General features: G+C 39.6%; 1 protein-coding gene across 1 annotated transcript in view; it reads right to left on the reverse strand.

Annotated features, from left to right (window-relative positions):
* SIAE (sialic acid acetylesterase) overlaps positions 1–12,096 on the reverse strand; it is a 38,878-nt gene that overhangs the window by 17,267 nt on the left and 9,515 nt on the right. Inside the window, exon 3 of the mRNA XM_032868803.1 lies at positions 8,676–8,851. Coding sequence (XP_032724694.1) covers positions 8,676–8,851 — 176 coding nt within the window. The remainder of the gene's footprint in view (positions 1–8,675; positions 8,852–12,096) is intronic.

Raw genomic sequence — 12,096 nt, forward strand, 5'->3', positions numbered from 1 at the left:
AGACATCACTTTTCCCCAAATCCCTTTATGAAACCTTCCCAGTTGCCAAGAGTATGACGAGAATGGCTTGGAGATTTTCTGGATGAGAACACGTTCTACAGAGGAGCTTCTTTGTTAGTCATTCCTCTGTGAGCTTCCACAAAAGTGCTATTTCCTTCCATCCTGATTTTCTAGTTAGGTTTTTTTAATTTAATTTACAAAGAACATATTATAAATATATTGTTTTGGTTTGTTATCCGTGTGGGTTTTTTTTTTCTTGCCTTCTCTCTGGCAAGAAACTATCCCCCTGGACTAGTCTGGTTTTACCAAAACAAAGGGCTAAAAGGAGCATCAGGAAGCCCAGTTATCATTGGCCTCGTTGTTGGCCTCCGGGAACAAGAGCTCCAGCTGACAGGACCGCCACAGCGAGAGGCATGGGAGGCTGGGAGACTTTCCATTGGCCGCTGGCCACAGAGTGTGCAGCTGGCTCCCTCTCCCTGCCACCCACCACGGAGAATACAGCTGGCCCTCCAGCCCACAGCATGAGAGAAACTGCCTCCAAGCAGCCAGTGTGCCCCCACAGGGTACTTCATTGAAATAGGCTGCCCCTTGAACTGCCTTTTGACTTGCCACGGAGCCTGCTGTGTCCAATAAGAGGGCCAGCTGCAAGTGAAATGTCTCTCGGGGTCTCCCAGGGAGCCACAGCCTGAAATGCCCACTGGGTGACAGCCGCTCCAGCCGGACAGGGTGACTGGTGGTCCTCGCTAGCAGGACAGAGATGACAGATGGTGGCGGGAAAATTCCATAGGAAATCCAGCCCTGTTTGTTCCGAGTCCTGCCTGGCAAGCATACTGTAAAATAAACAGTAAAGAGCGAAAACAGGCTCAAGTGCTCTCAGTCTATTCTGGCAGGAAAAGTATTTTTCAGCGGCAAGTACCTGTAAAAAGTCACCTCCCTTGAAATCAGCTCCGCTCTCAGCGCGGAGGATCATACGTCGCTGCCATGGGAACAGGGGATGAAACTGCCTCCCTTCCCTCCACCCACACTAGCTTCCGCACTGACTGGGAACTCAAGTGCCTCCTCGCAGGGAGATGCCAGCGCGGGGAGGTGGTATGGGCGAACCAGCTACTTGTTGTGTAGACCGCTGCGAGCCTTGCAGAGCAGCACAAGGCCACCAGGGTTGGGCGGCTGGCCCCCTCCAAATCACGAAGTGCATGGTACTTGATCCCCAACCCTCGGCTGGGGAAAACTTCCATTTTCAAACTCACATTGGTGTCCTATCTCAAACCAAAACTCGAAAGCCACAGCAAGTGTTAAAAATGGGGGTCAGGGGGGTGGGAGGAATTCTTGCTCTACCTGATGGCTATTACTTCTGAAACTGGTACCCTTTCCCAATATCACCAAGCCTTCTTGATGGAAGCATTTCCTCGGGGATATTGGCAGCAAATTTAGGAATAAAGAGATTTCAGGAAGATTTTCATTTAAATGACACTTGGTTTCCCCGCTGATGAAAGGGGAAGCCTTCCTCCATCTGCTGAGATCAAATTTCATCTCATCAAACACCTCAGTGTAATTATTTTTCTACCAAGTATTTAAATGAGGATGTAAATGAATACCAAGGTATTTGAAGTCATTAAGGCTGCCTCGGCTGAGAGGGAAAACCATTGGCTCTCAAGGGACCCGCAGTTCACCATCAAAGCAGCTGCTCCCCGGTGTTCATTTTGTAACCTTTATGCCACATTCTTGAATTAATGAAGAAACATCAAGAATCTATTTCCTCAGAGAATCTTGGCATGGGGTCTGCATGAGGAAGCAAGGCACATGTGTAAGAATATGTGTGTGTGTGTGTGTGCATGCGTGTGCGCGCGTGAGCGGGCGCAGTGGACAAGGGTGAACTTTACTTAAAAAGACTTTGGATTCTGTAAATTATAGTCCCTTCCACCACAGTATAATAGAGCAGGTTTAAAGTTGAGGGAATAACTATAAATAAGCCAGCCATCATCATTCCCATGAATATTTTATTGTGATATGGTACCAACTCTTTTCTTCTGGATTTTGACTTCTCCATGTGTAAGGTAGGAATGTCAGGATATTGAAAACTGGGTTTCCTGTCTAACAATGGCCATCTTCTTCTGAGCCTAACTAGAAATATGCAAGTCTTAAGACCTACCCTGACTTAGGAGGCGACAGATGAACATTTAGACTTTTCTCCATTTATACACATCTCACTCAGTGTTATAAATAACACTCAATCTTAAAATTCTACTTTACCCTAACAACAAGATGGGCATACAATCTGCCATTCCCTTCATTTGAATGTGAAGAGTGGTAGGTTATAGTAGAAATCTTACCTCCTCGGAAAAGTCACGTGGAGGGGATCAAAAAGAAGAGATAGACACTGTGTGTGTACATGTGTGTACGTGTGTGTGTGTCTGTGTAGGGAGTCTTTAGACGAAAAGGAGAAAAAGGGATAAAGGAGGAATCATATAAAGCACTCTTTTGATCAAAAAAATAAAGTTTTACACAGTGTTAAGAGACTGGAGAATTTGGTTTGGATACTGTCAGCACCTAAAATGTTGTCTTACAAACTAAGTGTATGATTTAAAACAAAAATTTTTTTTAAAAATTAACTCTTGGCTGTGTTAGAGGGAATCTTTTTTCTATCTTCCTATATGCCAGAGCTTGTAGCCTTGGTCTAATACAGAAGATGCATAAGAGTAAATTCTAGGCAGAGAGAATGTGTTCACTCTTAACAATATCAAAATCTCATTCAGCTTGACAGAAAATGGGATAAGATCCCCTGGCATAGACTGCTATTGGGAACCTGACTGTATAGATACAAATACATCTGGCCCATGCCTTTCTGTGCAAACAGGGAACTACAATTAAAACATTAAGGAAAGTACTGTTTTCCTTAGGGAGTTAGCAGCAATCCCACTTCTGTACAAAACCATGCTTTCTCTTAAGATACAAAACTTCAATTTTGCTTCCACTCACTGGTGCTGAAAGGGAGCCCCGTTAAAGTTCACCTTAATAAACATTTAAACTCAAACGTATCCATATATTTAAGCAGGGCAGGAAGCAAGAGTAAATAAGATATCAGTTATGAAAACATAAATGTAAGAATTTAGATTCTGAATTACAAAACTAATAAAAAATGATATAGATATGTCCAGAGTAGGACCTTTTTAGTAGCACTATTTAGTGATTGGTTAACAAATGAAAAAGAAAAAAAAGCAATCAGGGGTAGAAGAAATAGAAGCAAAACAAGAAATCAAAGTATGGACTTTGATTTTTTGAATTGAATTCAAGAATTCAATTGAATTGAATTGAAAGGACTCAATTTTATAATTTTCTTTTAAGATAAATGAACTGAGATCACAGTGTCATCATAGAGATTTTTAAATCTCAAATTTAAGTATTTATCAAAAATGGAGAAGTAGGTAATGAGAGAAAGGCAGGAAAATAAAAATTAACTTGAGAAGAAATTAAGTTTTAGGGAGACCTGGGAAGACAATAATGTTTTCAAGTTCTAAGCCAATTAAAGGAAATAAATCAAAGTACGCAGAACATATCTCTGCCAATCCATGATGCAAATTAAAGAATTTATTCCTAAGATTCCTGTTTATATAATATGACTCTTCATTGTAAACTGTGCATTCGATAAATATTTAAGAGATTAGTTAAGTCAATATCAATTTCCGTTCTTACAGCTTTCTTTTAAAAATTAGTTATTTCATGCTCATTATAGAAAAATAAGAACATACAAATAAGCAAAGAAAATCAATCCCAGTTTCAAATGTGTCAAAGAACTTAAGTCAGAGTAATTTCTTTTAAGTTCTAATACTGCACAAAAAAATCTTTACTCCTCTTTCAGCAATACTTTAAGCGGATATAGTTTCAATATATCTATGAACTTGCTAATACACTGTTCAGCCCTGATTCTAATTGAAATGAAACCACAACAGTCTCCCTTACTTTCATTTTTTTTTAAAGATTTTATTTATTTATTTGACAGACAGAGATCACCAGTAGGCAGAGAGGCAGGCAGAGAGAGAGGAGGAAGCAGGCTCCCCGCTGAGCAGAGAGCCCGATGCAGGGCTTGCTCCCAGGACCCTGGGATCATGACCTCAGCTGAAGGTAGAGGTTTTAACCCATGGAGCCACCCAGGTGCCCCCCCCCTTACTTTTATTTTTAAGTCAGATAGCTTCCACCAAACCAATGAAGCCATGACAATTCGGAGGCCCAAAGCACTAAACCTATCACACCCTATCCCAAAATCCAACCTCCTCATTCTAGACAGTTTTGGGGTTTCATTTGGAAAGTAGAGCAGATTTTAAAAAGGAAGCTGAGTGCTAAAGACATAGAACACCAAGGCTTTGTGCTACCACTGCTGTCTTGCTAGAATACCAAAGTACGAGGTGTGCTTCCCTTGGCAACTCTTTCCAGTGTCCTTTCTATCCAGCTTTACTTAAGAGACCTCACTCAATCAGAGGGGCCCTATTCTCTAAGAGCAATGAAGACATGAACCTTCAAAGTGAATTTCATCACTGACGGACATATTGGCAAATCAGAATTCCCTTGCTCTGTCCCACTTGATTCTCCATGGACTCTATGTGCCCCATCCCTCCTTGGGAGCCTACCAGTGCTCTTCCACCCAATATTCTAGCAGTGAAGCCTCTATATAGTTATATAATAAGGGAGGAGAAAAAATGTGAGGTCTCAAAATTTAAGAACAGTTACTCTTCAAAGACCATGACTGAAAGAGAGAAGAATTGATGCCAACAAAAGAAATCCTAGGTATGAAAAAACTGAGCAAAAATAATCATCATTGGCCTATTATCTCTCCTTTCTGTGTAAAGAAAAAACATATTTAAACATATTAATTTGACTTATGAATATATATTAATTTCATATATGACACCCAAGTGAAGTATCAAGATGTCTACAGCTTACCTTGAGGTGGTTCTCACACACACACACACACACACACACACACACACACAAATACATAAACCAAATATGGCAAAATATTCACAACTGTCAATCTAAGTGATGGGTATATAGGTATGTATAAGTCTCTTAACTTTTGTGTGTGCCTGAAATGTTTTATAATAAAAAGTTTAAAAAATAGTGACATCTTATTTTTAGACAGCAGTTTTCAATTTATAAAGACCTTTTAGAAACAAACACAATAATTTAATCTTTGTAAATTAGGTCAGATATAATCACTATTATAGTACAGTCATGAAAATTAAGTCCCAGACATTTAACAAAATTCAACATACTTTCATGATTAAAAAAAAAATATCAGACAACTAGAAATAGAGAGAAATTTCCTCAACATGATAAAAGGCACTTACGAAAAACCCACAAGTAAGATAACACTCAGGGGTGAAAGAGTGAAAGCTTTCTCCCTAAAACCAGGACAAGACAAGGATGTCTGTTTTCACCACTATTACTCAATATCGCACTAGAAGTTCTATCCAGAGGTATTAGAAAAGAAAAAAGAAATAAAAGGCATCCAAATAGGTATAACTATCTCTATCCACAGATGATATGCTCCTACACTAGAAACCCCCCCCCCAAAAAAATCCACAAGGAAGCTACCAGAACTAATAAACTAATTCGGCAAAGTTTCAGGGTACAAGACCAACATGTAAAATTCACTTGTTTCTATACACCAGCAATGAGCAGTCTTATGAGAAAATTAATTTATAATAGTATCAAAAATAATTATTTAGGAATAAAGCTAGCAAAGGAGGTAAGAAATGTGTACATTGAAAACTATAAAATGCTGCTGAAAAAAAATAAAGATGTAAATTAATGGGAAAACATCCCTTCATATCAAGAAGGCTTAACCCCATTAAAATGTCAATATTACCCAAAGCAATCTATAGATTCAACACAGTATCTATCAAAATTACAGTAGCCTTTTTTTGCAGAAATGGAAAAGTATATCCTCATATTCATACGGAATTGCAAGGGACCATGACTAGCAAAAAACAATCTTGAAAAAGAAGAATAAAGATGGAAGACTTATACTTCCCAACTTTGAAACTTTCTACAAAGCTACAGTAATTAAAACAGTATGGTATGAGCATAAGCAGAAACATATAGATCAATGGAATAAAAGAGGAAGCCCAGAAATAAATACACATATGTGGTCAATTGGAATTCCAAGAGTGTGATAGCAAAAGGCTAGTCTTCAACAAATGATGCTGGGAGAACCAGATATCCACTTGCAAAAGAATGAAGTTAGACCTTCACCTTATACCCTCACCCAATAAAAACTGACCCCCAAAAATGGATCAAATAATCCAAAAAATGGATCTATAGTAAAACTATAGAATTCTTAGAGGACAACACTGGTGAAAACCTTTGTATTTGGCAACAATTTCATCAGTATGACACCAAAAGCATAGACAACAAAACATTAATAAATGAACTAGACTTCAACAAAATTAAGAAATTTTGTGTATCAAAGGATACTCTCAAGAATGTGAAATGACAAACTACAGAGTGGGAAACTATTTGCAAATCAAATATCTGAAAAGGGATTAATATCTAGAATATATAAATAATTCCTACAACTCAACAACAAACACCCCAATTGAAAAATGGGCAAAGATTAAGGAAGGTATATTGCATGGCACACTGGGTGTTATATGCAAACAATGAATCATGGAAGACTACATCAAAAACTAATGATGTACTGTATGGTGACAAATATAATGTAACAAAAAATAATAAAATTTTTTTAAAAATAAATAAAAAGAACTTAGTTCTCCAAGAAAATATATAAATGGCAATAAGTACCTGAAATAACACTCAACATCATTAATCATTAGGGAAAAGCAAATCAAAACCACAATCATATCTACTAGCATGGCTATAATAAAAAATTTTTTTTTAATTAACAAAAAACTAGAAAGTAACATGTGTAAGAAATTGAAACTTTTGCAGATTCCTGGTAGGAACATAAAATAGTACAGGCACTGTGGAAAAATGGTTTGGTGGTTCCTCAAAAGTTAAACATAGAACTAACAGATGATCCAGCAAATTCACTCATAGGTATATATCCAAAAAAACTGAAAGCAGGGACTTGAACAGATATCTGTAAAGCGATGTTCCTAGCAGCATCATTCACAACAGCCAAAAGACAGAAACCCCCAAGCATCCACCAACAGAAGAATGGATAAAGAATGGATAAACAAAATGCATCATAAAAAAGGGCAAAATTTTGATATATGGTACAACACGGATAGACCTTGAAAACATTATACTTAGTAAAATGAGTGAGACATAGAAGGACAAAGATTGCATAATTCCATTTACAACAGCATCTAAAAAAGAAGAAAAAGAAAGGAAGATAGTTTCTAGGCAGAAAATGAATGAATGAACGAATGAACTAAAGAACGAATGAATTTAATACTTGGGAATAAATCTAGCCAAGGAGGTAAGAGACTTATACACTGAAAATTGAGGTACAAGAATAGGCAAATTCATAGAAAGAAAGCAGAACAGAGGTTACCAGGGGTGGAAGAGGGAAAAAAAGGAGGAGTTCTTGTTTAATGGGTACAGAGTTTACACCAGGGATGATGAAAAAATTTTGAGTATAGATACTGGTGATAGGTATGCACAGGACCGTGAATATATTTAATGCCCCAGAGTTGTACACTTGGCAATGGTTAAAATGATAAATACGATGTTATATTCATTTTAACAATGATTGTTTTAAAAAGTGCATTTTGAATAAGTCAATCGGAGAAAGACAACTATCATATGATCTCCCTGATATGAGGAAGTGGAGATGCAACATGAGGGATTAAGGGGGTAGGAGAAGAATAAATGAAACAAGATGGGATTGGGAGGGAGACAAACCATAAGTCACTCTTAATCTCACAAAACAAACTGAGGGTTGCTGGAGGGAGGAGGGTTGGGAGAGGGGGGTGGGGTTATGGACATTGGGGAGGGTGTGTACTATGGTGAGTGCTGTGAAGTGTGTAAACCTGGCGATTCACAGACCTGTAACCCTGAGAATAAAAATATATTATATGTTTATAAAAAATAAAAATTTTTTTTAAAAAGTACGTTTTGAAAACAAAGTCTCAGAAATACAGTGATTTGCTCCAAGTCATACAACTGATGAAAGGCAAAGCCAACATTTGGTCTCAATTTGTTAAATCTCCATGACAACAAAAGACCTGTATTCTACTAGATGCATAGCTTAAAACAAAATCTAATTGTTTTGATTTCCCAGGCTCTCTCCAGAAGCTCATCTTCTAAAACCTATCAAGAAGAAGAGTAATCTACTTTGTCTTCAATTTGATATGAAATCTGCCTGACCATGAGATACTCCAGCTTCTGCCTTTAGCGCAGGAAGGGGAGGAAAGAGTGCCCCACTCCCTCACAGTGCACCAGGCGTGATTAAGAAAGGCTCTGGAGTCACCTGGCTCTACTATTAACTGCTGACCTTAAGCAGGTCATTTTAACCTCCCTGGCCAGTGTCCCCATCTAGGAAATGAATGATATTCACCTCATCAAGTCATTAAATCAAATTATTACATTCCAAACACTTAGAACAGATTTTGGCCTCTGGTAAAAAAAGGTTTCTACCTCCTTCTTCCTCCTTCTTTTTTCTTCTTCTTCATCATCATCATCAACATTATTAACACTGAACTTCTGAAAATTACCTGTGAAACTGTCATCTGCATGTTACTCTGCCCACTGCAAAGCCAGACATCTCCAAACAGGACATCATGAACTCTCAGGGTGCCGTTCGTTCTCCCAAAAGTCTGTTGTGCCACCATCTCATAAGGTCCCCCAGGCTTCATAGGATCCAGAACCGCCATCCAGCTGTTAGAGTGTCCTGAAAGCATTAAGAGGCTCCAAGGAATTAATCAATCAATTAAAATGAAATTAAAGCCCAGTCCTGCCATGCGTCACACTCATTTGTGGCTAAACCCAGACATTGTGATGAACTGAATTCAAAGATAGGAAGATTGGCCAAATTTCACACAAGCAAATAGAAATAACAAAAGCAGTGGCATTTCTATCCTTAATCTGTACCAGTCCCTCCTTCCTTGTAACTGAAGCATTTACAGGAAAAATAAATCACCCGGTTATAATACTAAATGAGAACAGACAAAAAATACTGAGATTAAAATTCAGGGAGTTTAATTAAAAAAAATTAAATAGAAACTCTCATCCAACTGCCAATATTAATAGAATTGTAATCTAATGGATTTACACAGTGCCCCAAACTAGTCTGTATTATATAATCAAATATGAACACAGGTTAGAGAAAATCATTTACAATCTGGAACTTTCCCCTTACTTGATGGTATCATCCTTGTCATCAGTCCGCGGCCCACTCCCCATGTTGCATCCATTGGGTCTGGGTTCTCCAGACTCACAGGTGAGCAGAGAAAGTGACATACAAAGAAACGGTAGGAGCATACAAATGAATCTCTATGAAGAAGCTATTCAGACGTGCCCAATTAATTATTTTCAGAGTTATTTACCAGATACAAGGTTTTCGGACTCAATTAGGGAGATGAGAAAGCTATCCAAGACCCTATTTCAGAAATTCACAGCATATTCCTTAAGAACCACCCCCCTACCACCTTCCTACCTCTCACCCACTCATACCACCACCACTGCCAACATCATACTCAGAAACTTAAGGAAAATATCTTCAAAATGGCAAAATTATGCCTCGGAGAACCAAACAACATGCACAAAGTTGAAGAAATGTGAGTGAGAAAAATAAAGAACATAGAGAAGTGATCATTTTAAAATAAATATTCTTGGCACAATGCCAAAGGATACAAAATCATTTCTAATCTATGCCCATCGGATCAATGTTAGTTCAAAGGGAAAGAATGGTAAGAACTGGAAATGGAGCAGCCTGAAGTCATCACAGCAACCTGTAAAAAAAAATAATAATGAAAAAATACTATCCAGGTGCCTACTGTGTGCTAGACATGGTGCTAAGTTCTTCCAAATCAGCAAAAGCTACGCAGGAGCATGAGGGGTCCAGATGCATGATAGGAGATGAGTAACAGCTCAGGCCATACAGGATTGCTCAGAGTCTTGGGGAAAGTGTCCAAAAGGCTCAAGGCACCAGGCAAAAGGGTGCACGCGTGTTCCTCTCAAAAGTAAAACTGACTGAGATTGCTTCTCCCGTCCCTTGGAGGTCAATTAAAGCCAGGTCCAAATGTTCACTATCGTTTTTACACCACCAATAGCCAGACAGCAACATATTAAATGTATAATTCACCTAAAGCGGAAAAATCACTGTTTTGGAAACAGTGGGCAGCTAGTGCAGATTGTGTCGCACAGGTGTGATATATGCCATATGGCTCATGCTTCTGAGCAGACAGACACTCCAATCTGTCCCAACTACAGTCTTGCCAAGGTCTTTCCAGGCTTCTTGCACGGACATATCTTCCCGAAGCTCTGTCCTTCTGCCACCAACGTTACTCATTTACTGATGAGGAGCTCAAAAAACTTAGGCAGGACGATTTTTTAGCTTTCTACTACTAAACAATCTACTTCTATTCTCTGTTGCTTACTGGATATTTACACTTCGCCTCAGTCACACAGTATGTCTGGTGAACAAAATGGTCTTCACCGGGCCCTCTAGAACGTTTTGCTGCCCAGCAACAAAAAGACAAATAAGGGCAAGGGGAGACGTTTGGACAAGAGATGGCAACATCGGCCTACGACAGCAGGAGGATGAGCTCCTTCTAGAACCTAAATAGTCTGAAGAGGACTAGGGATGCTGGCCTGACGCTTATCCCCAAGCACTGCTCTCCTGAGGAAAGCTCTCAGCTCCCTCAAAGACCCGAGAGAACTGCCTCTGCCCTGCTCCTCAAGTTCTGTCAGTTTCAAGCAGTTTTCCTCTCCCACTTGATAAAAATAAATAAACTCTGACACAATAATGAGGGTTAAGTGAAGCTGCCTGGCCGGAACGCAGGAGAAACCAGACCCACTGCAGAGAGCTGACTAGGGGTCAAACTAACTCAGAAACAATTCGGTTAAAACAATGAGGATTCCCTCCCTGGTTAAGTACACACAAAGGAAGGCAACCCCTGCGAAGGCTGCTTCTTAGACTAAAGGCAAGGGTAGAATGATGAAGGCAAAAGTCACCCCGTTTCCCACAGAGAACGGCTGGATAAAGCGGAGCTCACCACAGGATGACGAAATCCACTTAGAGTTTTTAGAAACTGTGTTGACCCACCACATCCATGAGGTTGAAGCCAAACAATACAACTGAGTCACTGACTAATAAGAGTTGGAAGTTCACCACCCAGCTGGCTTTCCGCTGATCCTGATGGGCTTTCCGAGCAACAGCTGCTCTGGTTCCTTCTTCTGGGCCCTCATCACCTGCCATCTTACCACCTCAGTTATCAATCCAGGCCCAGGTTTCTGTACATTCTCATTTTTGTTGCATTCCTCACATCCTGCATTTGTTGCTTCTTCACATTCTATCTTCTCCCATGGGGGAAGATTCATGTCCTTCCTTCATTATAGAGTGACTTTGAGTGCTTACCGTGTGCCAGGCATGCCATCAGGTAACCCACAGAGAGTAAATGCCAGCGCTGAGTTACACCACCAAGAAAGCCACGCAAACCAATTAGGGCTTTGTGTTTCCGTGTCCAATGGTGAGCGTATCTGGTGGCCTATTTCTTCCTGTCCCTCTTCTCTTCCTACTTCTCTACATACCGGGCCAAGGGCTTAAGTAAAGAACCCTTTTCTTTTTTTTTTTTCTCTCCATCTCCCTGACCAACCCCCACCTCAAAAATCGGAAGAACAAATCATCAAAGGGGAAAAAAATTAAAGGAGTTTGTCTAAAGACATGATTAGTCATAAAGTGCTTTCATGCTTTCTTCCCTTTTGCTATTCACATCAGATGGTAATTAGTTTTCGGGTTATTGTGCCAAATCTCAGATGCCAAGCAAAAAGGAAAATTATCCATGACCGTTCCCTTCCCAAAAGGAAAGCCTAGAGCTGGAAGAAGCAGCCTTATTTGTTTCTTCCCCCACAGAAACCCTGGCACTTCACCAGCCGCAAATCAGTCCAGTGATGTGTGGAAGTGACTGGGAGATC

This window comes from Lontra canadensis, unplaced genomic scaffold, assembly GCF_010015895.1.
Source record: "Lontra canadensis isolate GAN:19392208 unplaced genomic scaffold, GSC_riverotter_1.0 scaffold36, whole genome shotgun sequence".
Taxonomy (NCBI): domain Eukaryota; kingdom Metazoa; phylum Chordata; class Mammalia; order Carnivora; family Mustelidae; genus Lontra; species Lontra canadensis.